This window comes from Lonchura striata, chromosome 1 (genome assembly GCF_046129695.1).
Source record: "Lonchura striata isolate bLonStr1 chromosome 1, bLonStr1.mat, whole genome shotgun sequence".
Taxonomy (NCBI): domain Eukaryota; kingdom Metazoa; phylum Chordata; class Aves; order Passeriformes; family Estrildidae; genus Lonchura; species Lonchura striata.
The window spans coordinates 103,049-117,343 of NC_134603.1; the positions used below are offsets into that span (position 1 = coordinate 103,049).

A 14,295-nucleotide genomic window follows, 5' to 3' on the forward strand; every position below is an offset into this window, starting at 1 on the left:
GAGATAGCCACGCCCACTGCTGTGACTGATAGGGGCTTTGGGGCAAAGACACGCCCACTTAGGAGATAGCCACGCCCACTGCTGTGACTGATAGGGGCTGTGGGGCAAAGACACGCCCACTTGGGAGATAGCCACGCCCACTGCGTGTGACTGATAGGGCCTTGAGGCAAAGACACGCCCACTTGGGAGATAGCCACGCCCACTGCTGTTACTGATAGGGGCTGTGTCGCAAAGACACGCCCACTTAGGAGATAGCCACGCCCACTGCTGTGACTGATAGGGGCTTTGGGGCAAAGACACGCCCACTTAGGAGATAGCCACGCCCACTGCTGTGACTGATAGGGCCCTGAGGCAAAGACACGCCCACTTGGGAGATAGCCACGCCCACTGCTGTGACTGATAGGGGCTTTGGGGCAAAGACACGCCCACTTAGGAGATAGCCACGCCCACTGCTGTGACTGATAGGGCCTTGAGGCAAAGACACGCCCACTTGAGAGATAGCCACGCCCACTGCGTGTGACTGATAGGGGCTGTGGGGCAAAGACACGCCCACTTGGGAGATAGCCACGCCCACTGCTGTGACTGATAGGGCCTTGAGGCAAAGACACGCCCACTTGGGAGATAGCCACGCCCACTGCTGTGACTGATAGGGGCTTTGGCTCAAAGACACGCCCACTTGGGAGATAGCCACGCCCACTGCTGTGACTGATAGGGCCTTGAGGCAAAGACACGCCCACTTGAGAGATAGCCACGCCCACTGCTGTGACTGATAGGGGCTTTGGCTCAAAGACACGCCCACTTGGGAGATAGCCACGCCCACTGCTGTGACTGATAGGGGCTGTGGGGCAAAGACACGCCCACTTAGGAGATAGCCACGCCCACTGCTGTGACTGATAGGGGCTTTGGCTCAAAGACACGCCCACTTGGGAGATAGCCACGCCCACTGCTGTGACTGATAGGGGCTGTGGGGCAAAGACACGCCCACTTGGGAGATAGCCACGCCCACTGCGTGTGACTGATAGGGGCTCTGGCTCAAAGACACGCCCACTTGGGAGATAGCCACGCCCACTCCGTGTGAGTGATAGGGCCTTGAGGCAAAGACACGCCCACTTGAGAGATAGCCACGCCCACTGCTGTTACTGATAGGGGCTGTGGGGCAAAGACACGCCCACTTGGGAGATAGCCACGCCCACTGCGTGTGACTGATAGGGGCTGTGGGGCAAAGACACGCCCACTTGGGAGATAGCCACGCCCACTGCTGTGACTGATAGGGCCTTGAGGCAAAGACACGCCCACTTGGGAGATAGCCACGCCCACTGCTGTGACTGATAGGGGCTGCGGCATAAAGACACGCCCACTTGGGAGATAGCCACGCCCACTGCTGTTACTGATAGGGGCTGTGGGGCAAAGACACGCCCACTTGGGAGATAGCCACGCCCACTGCGTGTGACTGATAGGGGCTGTGGGGCAAAGACACGCCCACTTGGGAGATAGCCACGCCCACTGCTGTGACTGATAGGGGCTGTGGGGCAAAGACACGCCCACTTGGGAGATAGCCACGCCCACTGCTGTGACTGATAGGGCCTTGAGGCAAAGACACGCCCACTTGGGAGATAGCCACGCCCACTGCTGTGACTGATAGGGGCTTTGGCTCAAAGACACGCCCACTTAGGAGATAGCCACGCCCACTGCTGTGACTGATAGGGGCTTTGGCTCAAAGACACGCCCACTTGGGAGATAGCCACGCCCACTGCTGTGACTGATAGGGGCTTTGGCTCAAAGACACGCCCACTTAGGAGATAGCCACGCCCACTGCTGTGACTGATAGGGGCTTTGGCTCAAAGACACGCCCACTTAGGAGATAGCCACGCCCACTGCTGTGACTGATAGGGCCTTGAGGCAAAGACACGCCCACTTGGGAGATAGCCACGCCCACTGCTGTGACTGATAGGGGCTTTGGGGCAAAGACACGCCCACTTAGGAGATAGCCACGCCCACTGCTGTGACTGATAGGGCCTTGAGGCAAAGACACGCCCACTTGGGAGATAGCCACGCCCACTGCTGTGACTGATAGGGCCTTGAGGCAAAGACACGCCCACTTGGGAGATAGCCACGCCCACTGCTGTTACTGATAGGGGCTTTGGGGCAAAGACACGCCCACTTGGGAGATAGCCACGCCCACTGCTGTGACTGATAGGGCCTTGAGGCAAAGACACGCCCACTTGGGAGATAGCCACGCCCACTGCTGTGACTGATAGGGCCTTGAGGCAAAGACACGCCCACTTGAGAGATAGCCACGCCCACTGCTGTGACTGATAGGGGCTGTGGGGCAAAGACACGCCCACTTGGGAGATAGCCACGCCCACTGCTGTGACTGATAGGGGCTTTGGGGCAAAGACACGCCCACTTGGGAGATAGCCACGCCCACTGCTGTGACTGATAGGGCCTTGAGGCAAAGACACGCCCACTTGGGAGATAGCCACGCCCACTGCTGTTACTGATAGGGGCTGTGGGGCAAAGACACGCCCACATGGGAGAAAGCCACGCCCACTGAGAGTTACTGATAGGGGCTGTGGCTCAAAGACACGCCCACTTGGGAGATAGCCACGCCCACTGAGAGTGACTGATAGGGCCTTGAGGCAAAGACACGCCCACTTGGGAGATAGCCACGCCCACTGCTGTGACTGATAGGGGCTCTGGCTCAAAGACACGCCCACTTGAGAGATAGCCACACCCACTGCTGTGACTGATAGGGCCTTGAGGCAAAGACACGCCCACTTGGGAGATAGCCACGCCCACTGCTGTGACTGATAGGGGCTCTGGCTCAAAGACACGCCCACTTGAGAGATAGCCACGCCCACTGCGTGTGACTGATAGGGCCTTGAGGCAAAGACACGCCCACTTGGGAGATAGCCACGCCCACTGCTGTTACTGATAGGGGCTGTGGCTCAAAGACACGCCCACTTGGGAGATAGCCACGCCCACTGCGTGTGACTGATAGGGGCTGTGGGGCAAAGACACGCCCACTTGGGAGATAGCCACGCCCACTGCTGTGACTGATAGGGGCTGTGGTGCAAAGACACGCCCACTTTTGCGGTAGCCACGCCCATTTCATGTTAATGTAAAAAAGGGGGGGTTCGGGTCAAAGACACGCCCACTTGTGCGGTAGCCACGCCCACTAAGTGTTGCAGATAGGGGCCTTGGGGCAAAGACACGCCCCCTTTTTTAGTAGCCGTGCCCACTGCGATTTATAGAGAGGGGCTTTGCCACAGGGCACGGCCCCTTGTGCCGTAGCCACGCCTACTGCGTGTTACAGATGCAGAGCACCCCCTGTCTCACCTGCCCATAGAGACACGCCCCCTCACCCCTGGCCCTGCCCTCGGGCCATTTTTGGCAATATTTGGGCGGGGCTCTCACAGGGTGACACCCCCTGTCTCACCTGCCCATAGAGACACGCCCCCTCGCCCCTGGCCCTGCCCTTGGGCCATTTTTGGCAATATTTGGGCGGGGCTCTCACAGGGTGACACCCCCAAAGAGTGGAGACACCCCCAAAGAGTGGAGACGCCCCTGTGCGATCTGGCCCCGCCCTTCCCGCGTGGACACGCCCCTTTCCATTGAGACCACGCCCCTTTTATCTTGAGACCGCGCCCCTTTCCATTGAGACCACGCCCCTTTCCATTGAGACCACGCCCCTTTCTCTTGAGACCGCGCCCCTTTCCATTGAGACCACGCCCCTTTCCATTGAGACCACGCCCCCTTTCTCTTGAGACCGCGCCCCTTTCCATTGAGACCACGCCCCTTTTCTCTTGAGACCGCGCCCCTTTTCTCTTGAGACCGCGCCCCTTTTCTCTTGAGACCACGCCCCTTTCTCTTGAGACCACGCCCCTTTTCTCTTGAGACCGCGCCCCTTTCCATTGAGACCACGCCCCTTTCTACTGCCGGCCCGGCGCGAGGGGAACGCCCCCAGCCCGCGTGGCCACGCCCCCTTCCAGAGCCACGCCCCCTCCCGGCCCTCACCCAGCCATCCGCGCGGCTGCCGCAGCGCGCATGCGCGGGCCCGGCGGGGCGGTCTCCTCCGCGCACGCGCGTTGCTTTCCCCATTTTCCCGCGCTGCCGCCCCCTTCCCGTTATTTCCCCCGTTCCCTTCTCCCGCTCCCATCGCCGCTTCCCGTCATCCCGTCCTGCCCAGCGGCGGCGTCCCCTGCTCCGGGAGCGGCGCGGGGCCGCGGCGAGGCGGAAGAGCGGCGGGAAGGGGCGTGGCCGTGCCTCTGAGCGACGCACACGTGTTCGGCGGGGCCGCCAGCATGGAGCAGGTCCGGGGGTGACCGGGGAGGGGACACGGGGATGGGACACGGGGATGGGACACACACGGGGTGTCCTGGCAATGGGCAGGGAGGGGACACACACGGCATTGCTGTGGCGGCGGGGCGGGGCTGGGCTGGGGTCTGTGAGGGGAAATGGGGAAATTGGGAGGGGCTGGTGTCCGTGAGGGGGAAATGGGGAAATGGGGAGGGGTCCGGGCTGGGGTCTGTGAGGGGAAATGGGGAAATTGGGAGGGGTCCGGGCTGGTGTCCGTGAGGGGAAATGGGGAAATTGGGAGGGGTCCGGGCTGGGGTCTGTGAGGGGAAATGGGGAAATTGGGAGGGGTCGGGGCTGGTGTGAGTGAGGGGAAATGGGGAAATTGGGAGGGGTCCGGGCTGGGGTCTGTGAGGGGAAATGGGGAGGGGTCCGGGCTGGTGTGAGTGAGGGGAAATGGGGAAATTGGGAGGGGTCCGGGCTGGTGTGAGTGAGGGGAAATGGGGAAATTGGGAGGGGTCCGGGCTGGTGTGAGTGAGGGGAAATGGGGAAATGGGGAGGGGTCCGGGCTGGTGTGAGTGAGGGGAAATGGGGAAATTGGGAGGGGTCCGGGCTGGTGTGAGTGAGGGGGAAATGGGGAGGGGTCCGGGCTGGTGTGAGTGAGGGGAAATGGGGAGGGGTCCGGGCTGGTGTGAGTGAGGGGAAATGGGGAAATGGGGAGGGGTCCGGGCTGGTGTGAGTGAGGGGAAATGGGGAAATTGGGAGGGGTCCGGGGGAAATGGGGAAATTGGGAGGGGTCCGGGCTAGTGTTAGTGAGAGGGAAATGGGGAAATTGGGAGGGGTCCGGGCTGGTGTGAGTGAGGGGGAAATGGGGAGGGGTCCGGGCTGGTGTGAGTGAGGGGAAATGGGGAGGGGTCCGGGCTGGTGTGAGTGAGGGGAAATGGGGAAATTGGGAGGGGCTGGTGTCCGTGAGGGGGAAATGGGGAAATTGGGAGGGGTCCGGGCTGGGGTCTGTGAGGGGGAAATGGGGAAATTGGGAGGGGCTGGTGTGAGTGAGGGGAAATGGGGAAATGGGGAGGGGTCCGGGCTGGTGTGAGTGAGGGGAAATGGGGAGGGGTCCGGGCTGGTGTGAGTGAGGGGGAAATGGGGAGGGGTCCGGGCTGGGGTCTGTGAGGGGAAATTGGGAGGGGTCCGGGCTGGTGTGAGTGAGGGGAATCGGGAAATTGGGAGGGGCTGGTGTGAGTGAGGGGAAATGGGGAAATGGGGAGGGGTCCGGGCTGGTGTGAGTGAGGGGGAAATGGGGAAATTGGGAGGGGTCCGGGCTGGGCTCCGTGAGGGGCACCGGGAAATGGGAAAATAAATGCGGAGGGGTCCGGGCTGGGCTCCGTGAGGGGCAGCCCGCACACAGAGGGGGTCTGGCCTTACCCTGAGGGGGAACTCGGCACTGAGGGTGGGTCTGGCCTCCTGAGAGAAAATTGGTCTTGTCTTCACTGTCGACAACGCGTAATATGTGCGGGTTTGGTACCATGAAGGGCGAGACCCGGCTCTGTCCAGGTGACAAGGGATGAGGAGATGCCGGCGGGGGGACCCAGCCTGGTCTGTGTGAGGGAATGGGGCACTGAGAGCTCTGGGAATGGCGGGTCCAGCCTGGTCTCCATGAGGGAATGGGGCACTGAGAGCTCTGGGAATGGCGGGTCCAGCCTGGTCTGTGTGAGGGAATGGGGCACTGAGAGCTCTGGGAATGGCGGGTCCAGCCTGGTCTCCATGAGGGAACCCGGCACTGAGAGCTCTGGGAATGGCGGGTCCAGCCTGGTCTGTGTGAGGGAATGGGGCACTGAGAGCTCTGGGAATGGCGGGTCCAGCCTGGTCTGCGTGAGGGAACCCGGCACTGAGAGCTCTGGGAATGGCGGGTCCAGCCTGGTCTGTGTGAGGGAACCCGGCACTGAGAGCTCTGGGAATGGCGGGTCCAGCCTGGTCTGTGTGAGGGAACCCGGCACTGAGAGCTCTGGGAATGGCGGGTCCAGCCTGGTCTGTGTGAGGGAACCCGGCACTGAGAGCTCTGGGAATGGCGGGTCCAGCCTGGTCTCCATGAGGGAACCCGGCACTGAGAGCTCTGGGAATGGCGGGTCCAGCCTGGTCTCCATGAGGGAACCCGGCACTGAGAGCTCTGGGAATGGCGGGTCCAGCCTGGTCTGTGTGAGGGAACCCGGCACTGAGAGCTCTGGGAATGGCGGGTCCAGCCTGGTCTGTGTGAGGGAACCCGGCACTGAGAGCTCTGGGAATGGCGAGTCCAGCCTGGTCTCCATGAGGGAATGGGGCACTGAGAGCTCTGGGAATGGCGGGTCCAGCCTGGTCTCCATGAGGGAACCCGGCACTGAGAGCTCTGGGAATGGCGGGTCCAGCCTGGTCTGTGTGAGGGAATGGGGCACTGAGAGCTCTGGGAATGGCGGGTCCAGCCTGGTCTGTGTGAGGGAATGGGGCACTGAGAGCTCTGGGAATGGCGGGTCCAGCCTGGTCTCCATGAGGGAACCCGGCACTGAGAGCTCTGGGAATGGCGGGTCCAGCCTGGTCTGTGTGAGGGAACCCGGCACTGAGAGCTCTGGGAATGGCGGGTCCAGCCTGGTCTGTGTGAGGGAACCCGGCACTGAGAGCTCTGGGAATGGCGGGTCCAGCCTGGTCTCCATGAGGGAACCCGGCACTGAGAGCTCTGGGAATGGCGGGTCCAGCCTGGTCTGTGTGAGGGAATGGGGCACTGAGAGCTCTGGGAATGGCGGGTCCAGCCTGGTCTCCATGAGGGAATGGGGCACTGAGAGCTCTGGGAATGGCGGGTCCAGCCTGGTCTGTGTGAGGGAACCCGGCACTGAGAGCTCTGGGAATGGCGGGATCCAGCCTGGTCTGTGTGAGGGAATGGGGCACTGAGAGCTCTGGGAATGGCGGGTCCAGCCTGGTGTCCATGAGGGAACCCGGCACTGAGAGCTCTGGGAATGGCGGGTCCAGCCTGGTCTGTGTGAGGGAACCCGGCACTGAGAGCTCTGGGAATGGCGGGTCCAGCCTGGTCTGTGTGAGGGAATGGGGCACTGAGAGCTCTGGGAATGGCGGGTCCAGCCTGGTCTGTGTGAGGGAACCCGGCACTGAGAGCTCTGGGAATGGCGGGATCCAGCCTGGTCTCCATGAGGGAATGGGGCACTGAGAGCTCTGGGAATGGCGGGTCCAGCCTGGTCTCCATGAGGGAACCCGGCACTGAGAGCTCTGGGAATGGCGGGTCCAGCCTGGTGTGTGTGAGGGAACCCGGCACTGAGAGCTCTGGGAATGGCGGGTCCAGCCTGGTCTCCATGAGGGAACCCGGCACTGAGAGCTCTGGGAATGGCGGGTCCAGCCTGGTCTGTGTGAGGGAACCCGGCACTGAGAGCTCTGGGAATGGCGGGTCCAGCCTGGTGTGTGTGAGGGAATGGGGCACTGAGAGCTCTGGGAATGGCGGGTCCAGCCTGGTCTCCATGAGGGAACCCGGCACTGAGAGCTCTGGGAATGGCGAGTCCAGCCTGGTCTGTGTGAGGGAACCCGGCACTGAGAGCTCTGGGAATGGCGGGTCCAGCCTGGTCTCCCTGAGGGAACCCGGCACTGAGAGCTCTGGGAATGGCGGGTCCAGCCTGGTCTGTGTGAGGGAATGGGGCACTGAGAGCTCTGGGAATGGCGGGTCCAGCCTGGTCTGTGTGAGGGAATGGGGCACTGAGAGCTCTGGGAATGGCGGGTCCAGCCTGGTCTGTGTGAGGGAATGGGGCACTGAGAGCTCTGGGAATGGCGGGTCCAGCCTGGTCTGTGTGAGGGAACCCGGCACTGAGAGCTCTGGGAATGGCGGGTCCAGCCTGGTCTGTGTGAGGGAATGGGGCACTGAGAGCTCTGGGAATGGCGGGTCCAGCCTGGTCTGTGTGAGGGAATGGGGCACTGAGAGCTCTGGGAATGGCGAGTCCAGCCTGGTCTCCATGAGGGAATGGGGCACTGAGAGCTCTGGGAATGGCGGGTCCAGCCTGGTCTCCATGAGGGAACCCGGCACTGAGAGCTCTGGGAATGGCGGGTCCAGCCTGGTCTGTGTGAGGGAATGGGGCACTGAGAGCTCTGGGAATGGCGGGTCCAGCCTGGTCTGTGTGAGGGAATGGGGCACTGAGAGCTCTGGGAATGGCGGGTCCAGCCTGGTCTCCATGAGGGAACCCGGCACTGAGAGCTCTGGGAATGGCGGGTCCAGCCTGGTCTGTGTGAGGGAACCCGGCACTGAGAGCTCTGGGAATGGCGGGTCCAGCCTGGTCTGTGTGAGGGAACCCGGCACTGAGAGGTCTGGGAATGGCGGGTCCAGTCTGGTCTCCATGAGGGAACCCGGCACTGAGAGCTCTGGGAATGGCGGGTCCAGCGTGGTCTCCATGAGGGAACCCGGCACTGAGAGCTCTGGGAATGGCGGGTCCAGCCTGGTCTGTGTGAGGGAATGGGGCACTGAGAGCTCTGGGAATGGCGGGTCCAGCCTGGTCTCCATGAGGGAATGGGGCACTGAGAGCTCTGGGAATGGCGGGTCCAGCCTGGTCTGTGTGAGGGAACCCGGCACTGAGAGCTCTGGGAATGGCGGGATCCAGCCTGGTCTGTGTGAGGGAATGGGGCACTGAGAGCTCTGGGAATGGCGGGTCCAGCCTGGTGTCCATGAGGGAACCCGGCACTGAGAGCTCTGGGAATGGCGGGTCCAGCCTGGTCTGTGTGAGGGAACCCGGCACTGAGAGCTCTGGGAATGGCGGGTCCAGCCTGGTCTGTGTGAGGGAATGGGGCACTGAGAGCTCTGGGAATGGCGGGTCCAGCCTGGTCTGTGTGAGGGAACCCGGCACTGAGAGCTCTGGGAATGGCGGGATCCAGCCTGGTCTCCATGAGGGAATGGGGCACTGAGAGCTCTGGGAATGGCGGGTCCAGCCTGGTCTCCATGAGGGAACCCGGCACTGAGAGCTCTGGGAATGGCGGGTCCAGCCTGGTGTGTGTGAGGGAACCCGGCACTGAGAGCTCTGGGAATGGCGGGTCCAGCCTGGTCTCCATGAGGGAACCCGGCACTGAGAGCTCTGGGAATGGCGGGTCCAGCCTGGTCTGTGTGAGGGAACCCGGCACTGAGAGCTCTGGGAATGGCGGGTCCAGCCTGGTGTGTGTGAGGGAATGGGGCACTGAGAGCTCTGGGAATGGCGGGTCCAGCCTGGTCTCCATGAGGGAACCCGGCACTGAGAGCTCTGGGAATGGCGAGTCCAGCCTGGTCTGTGTGAGGGAACCCGGCACTGAGAGCTCTGGGAATGGCGGGTCCAGCCTGGTCTCCCTGAGGGAACCCGGCACTGAGAGCTCTGGGAATGGCGGGTCCAGCCTGGTCTGTGTGAGGGAATGGGGCACTGAGAGCTCTGGGAATGGCGGGTCCAGCCTGGTCTGTGTGAGGGAATGGGGCACTGAGAGCTCTGGGAATGGCGGGTCCAGCCTGGTCTGTGTGAGGGAATGGGGCACTGAGAGCTCTGGGAATGGCGGGTCCAGCCTGGTCTGTGTGAGGGAACCCGGCACTGAGAGCTCTGGGAATGGCGGGTCCAGCCTGGTCTGTGTGAGGGAATGGGGCACTGAGAGCTCTGGGAATGGCGGGTCCAGCCTGGTCTGTGTGAGGGAATGGGGCACTGAGAGCTCTGGGAATGGCGGGTCCAGCCTGGTCTGTGTGAGGGAATGGGGCACTGAGAGCTCTGGGAATGGCGGGTCCAGCCTGGTCTGTGTGAGGGAACCCGGCACTGAGAGCTCTGGGAATGGCGGGTCCAGCCTGGTCTGTGTGAGGGAATGGGGCACTGAGAGCTCTGGGAATGGCGGGTCCAGCCTGGTCTGTGTGAGGGAACCCGGCACTGAGAGCTCTGGGAATGGCGGGTCCAGCCTGGTCTGCGTGAGGGAACCCGGCACTGAGAGCTCTGGGAATGGCGGGTCCAGCCTGGTCTGCGTGAGGGAACCCGGCACTGAGAGCTCTGGGAATGGCGGGTCCAGCCTGGTCTGTGTGAGGGAATGGGGCACTGAGAGCTCTGGGAATGCCGGGTCCAGCCTGGTCTCCATGAGGGAACCCGGCACTGAGAGCTCTGGGAATGGCGGGTCCAGCCTGGTCTGTGTGAGGGAATGGGGCACTGAGAGCTCTGGGAATGGCGGGTCCAGCCTGGTGTGTGTGAGGGAATGGGGCACTGAGAGCTCTGGGAATGGCGGGTCCAGCCTGGTCTGTGTGAGGGAATGGGGCACTGAGAGCTCTGGGAATGCCGGGTCCAGCCTGGTCTGTGTGAGGGAACCCAGCTCTGAGAGCTCTGGGAATGGCGGGTCCAGCCTGGTCTGTGTGAGGGAATGGGGCACTGAGAGCTCTGGGAATGCCGGGTCCAGCCTGGTCTGTGTGAGGGAACCCAGCTCTGAGAGCTCTGGGAATGGCGGATCCAGCCTGGTCTGTGTGAGGGAACCCGGCACTGAGAGCTCTGGGAATGGCGAGTCCAGCCTGGTCTCCATGAGGGAACCCGGCACTGAGAGCTCTGGGAATGGCGGGTCCAGCCTGGTCTCCATGAGGGAACCCGGCACTGAGAGCTCTGGGAATGGCGGGTCCAGCCTGGTCTGTGTGAGGGAACCCGGCACTGAGAGCTCTGGGAATGGCGGGTCCAGCCTGGTCTCCGTGAGGGAACCCGGCACTGAGAGCTCTGGGAATGGCGGGTCCAGCCTGGTCTGTGTGAGGGAATGGGGCACTGAGAGCTCTGGGAATGGCGGGTCCAGCCTGGTGTCCATGAGGGAACCCGGCACTGAGAGCTCTGGGAATGGCGGGTCCAGCCTGGTCTCCCTGAGGGAACCCGGCACTGAGAGCTCTGGGAATGGCGGGTCCAGCCTGGTCTCCATGAGGGAACCCGGCACTGAGAGCTCTGGGAATGGCGGGTCCAGCCTGGTCTCCATGAGGGAACCCGGCACTGAGAGCTCTGGGAATGGCGGGTCCAGCCTGGTCTGTGTGAGGGAATGGGGCACTGAGAGCTCTGGGAATGGCGGGTCCAGCCTGGTCTCCATGAGGGAACCCGGCACTGAGAGCTCTGGGAATGGCGGGTCCAGCCTGTTGTGTGTGAGAAAACCCGGCACTGAGAGCTCTGGGAATGGCGGGTCCAGCCTGGTCTGTGTGAGGGAACCCGGCACTGAGAGCTCTGGGAATGGCGGGTCCAGCCTGGTCTCCATGAGGGAATGGGGCACTGAGAGCTCTGGGAATGGCGGGTCCAGCCTGGTCTGTGTGAGGGAACCCGGCACTGAGAGCTCTGGGAATGGCGGGTCCAGCCTGGTCTCCCTGAGGGAACCCGGCACTGAGAGCTCTGGGAATGGCGGGTCCAGCCTGGTCTCCCTGAGGGAACCCGGCACTGAGAGCTCTGGGAATGGCGAGTCCAGCCTGGTCTCCATGAGGGAATGGGGCACTGAGAGCTCTGGGAATGGCGGGTCCAGCCTGGTCTCCATGAGGGAACCCGGCACTGAGAGCTCTGGGAATGGCGGGTCCAGCCTGGTCTGTGTGAGGGAATCCGGCACTGAGAGCTCTGGGAATGGCGGGTCCAGCCTGGTCTGTGTGAGGGAATGGGGCACTGAGAGCTCTGGGAATGGCGGGTCCAGCCTGTTGTGTGTGAGGGAACCCGGCACTGAGAGCTCTGGGAATGGCGGGTCCAGCCTGGTGTGTGTGAGGGAATGGGGCACTGAGAGCTCTGGGAATGGCGGGTCCAGCCTGGTCTGTGTGAGGGAACCCGGCACTGAGAGCTCTGGGAATGGCGGGTCCAGCCTGGTGTGTGTGAGGGAACCCGGCACTGAGAGCTCTGGGAATGGCGGGTCCAGCCTGGTCTCCCTGAGGGAACCCGGCACTGAGAGCTCTGGGAATGGCGGGTCCAGCCTGGTCTCCATGAGGGAACCCGGCACTGAGAGCTCTGGGAATGGCGGGTCCAGCCTGGTCTGTGTGAGGGAACCCGGCACTGAGAGCTCTGGGAATGGCGGGTCCAGCCTGGTCTCCATGAGGGAACCCGGCACTGAGAGCTCTGGGAATGGCGGGTCCAGCCTGGTCTGCGTGAGGGAACCCGGCACTGAGAGCTCTGGGAATGCCGGGTCCAGCCTGGTCTGCGTGAGGGAACCCGGCACTGAGAGCTCTGGGAATGGCGGGTCCAGCCTGGTCTGTGTGAGGGAATGGGGCACTGAGAGCTCTGGGAATGGCGGGTCCAGCCTGGTCTCCATGAGGGAACCCGGCACTGAGAGCTCTGGGAATGGCGGGTCCAGCCTGGTCTGTGTGAGGGAATGGGGCACTGAGAGCTCTGGGAATGGCGGGTCCAGCCTGGTGTGTGTGAGGGAATGGGGCACTGAGAGCTCTGGGAATGGCGGGTCCAGCCTGGTCTGTGTGAGGGAATGGGGCACTGAGAGCTCTGGGAATGCCGGGTCCAGCCTGGTGTGTGTGAGGGAACCCAGCTCTGAGAGCTCTGGGAATGGCGGGTCCAGCCTGGTCTGTGTGAGGGAATGGGGCACTGAGAGCTCTGGGAATGGCGGGATCCAGCCTGGTCTGTGTGAGGGAACCCGGCACTGAGAGCTCTGGGAATGGCGGGATCCAGCCTGGTCTGTGTGAGGGAACCCGGCACTGAGAGCTCTGGGAATGGCGAGTCCAGCCTGGTCTCCATGAGGGAACCCGGCACTGAGAGCTCTGGGAATGGCGGGTCCAGCCTGGTCTCCATGAGGGAACCCGGCACTGAGAGCTCTGGGAATGGCGGGTCCAGCCTGGTCTGTGTGAGGGAACCCGGCACTGAGAGCTCTGGGAATGGCGGGTCCAGCCTGGTCTGTGTGAGGGAATGGGGCACTGAGAGCTCTGGGAATGGCGGGTCCAGCCTGGTGTCCATGAGGGAACCCGGCACTGAGAGCTCTGGGAATGGCGGGTCCAGCCTGGTCTCCATGAGGGAACCCGGCACTGAGAGCTCTGGGAATGGCGGGTCCAGCCTGGTCTCCATGAGGGAACCCGGCACTGAGAGCTCTGGGAATGGCGGGTCCAGCCTGGTCTGTGTGAGGGAATGGGGCACTGAGAGCTCTGGGAATGGCGGGTCCAGCCTGGTCTGTGTGAGGGAACCCGGCACTGAGAGCTCTGGGAATGGCGGGTCCAGCCTGGTCTCCATGAGGGAACCCGGCACTGAGAGCTCTGGGAATGGCGGGTCCAGCCTGTTGTGTGTGAGGGAACCCAGCACTGAGAGCTCTGGGAATGGCGGGTCCAGCCTGGTCTGTGTGAGGGAACCCGGCACTGAGAGCTCTGGGAATGGCGGGTCCAGCCTGGTCTCCATGAGGGAATGGGGCACTGAGAGCTCTGGGAATGGCGGGTCCAGCCTGGTCTGTGTGAGGGAACCCGGCACTGAGAGCTCTGGGAATGGCGGGTCCAGCCTGGTCTCCCTGAGGGAACCCGGCACTGAGAGCTCTGGGAATGGCGGGTCCAGCCTGGTCTCCATGAGGGAACCCGGCACTGAGAGCTCTGGGAATGGCGGGTCCAGCCTGGTCTCCATGAGGGAACCCGGCACTGAGAGCTCTGGGAATGGCGGGTCCAGCCTGGTCTGTGTGAGGGAATGGGGCACTGAGAGCTCTGGGAATGGCGGGTCCAGCCTGGTCTCCATGAGGGAACCCGGCACTGAGAGCTCTGGGAATGGCGGGTCCAGCCTGGTGTGTGTGAGGGAACCCGGCACTGAGAGCTCTGGGAATGGCGGGTCCAGCCTGGTCTCCATGAGGGAACCCGGCACTGAGAGCTCTGGGAATGGCGGGTCCAGCCTGGTCTGTGTGAGGGAATGGGGCACTGAGAGCTCTGGGAATGGCGGGTCCAGCCTGGTCTGTGTGAGGGAACCCGGCACTGAGAGCTCTGGGAATGGCGGGTCCAGCCTGGTCTGTGTGAGGGAATGGGGCACTGAGAGCTCTGGGAATGGCGGGTCCAGCCTGGTCTGTGTGAGGGAACCCGGCACTGAG

The 14,295-nt window shown here is 63.0% G+C and overlaps 1 protein-coding gene across 1 annotated transcript in view; it reads left to right on the forward strand.

The window, feature by feature from the left end:
* Positions 1-4,284: 4,284 nt before the first annotated feature.
* Positions 4,285-14,295, forward strand: part of LOC110482562 (ribosome biogenesis protein BOP1) — a gene marked incomplete at its 3' end in the record, with an annotated part of 100,064 nt that continues 90,053 nt past the window's right edge. The window contains exon 1 of the mRNA XM_077781459.1: positions 4,285-4,313. Coding sequence (XP_077637585.1) covers positions 4,305-4,313 — 9 coding nt within the window. The remainder of the gene's footprint in view (positions 4,314-14,295) is intronic.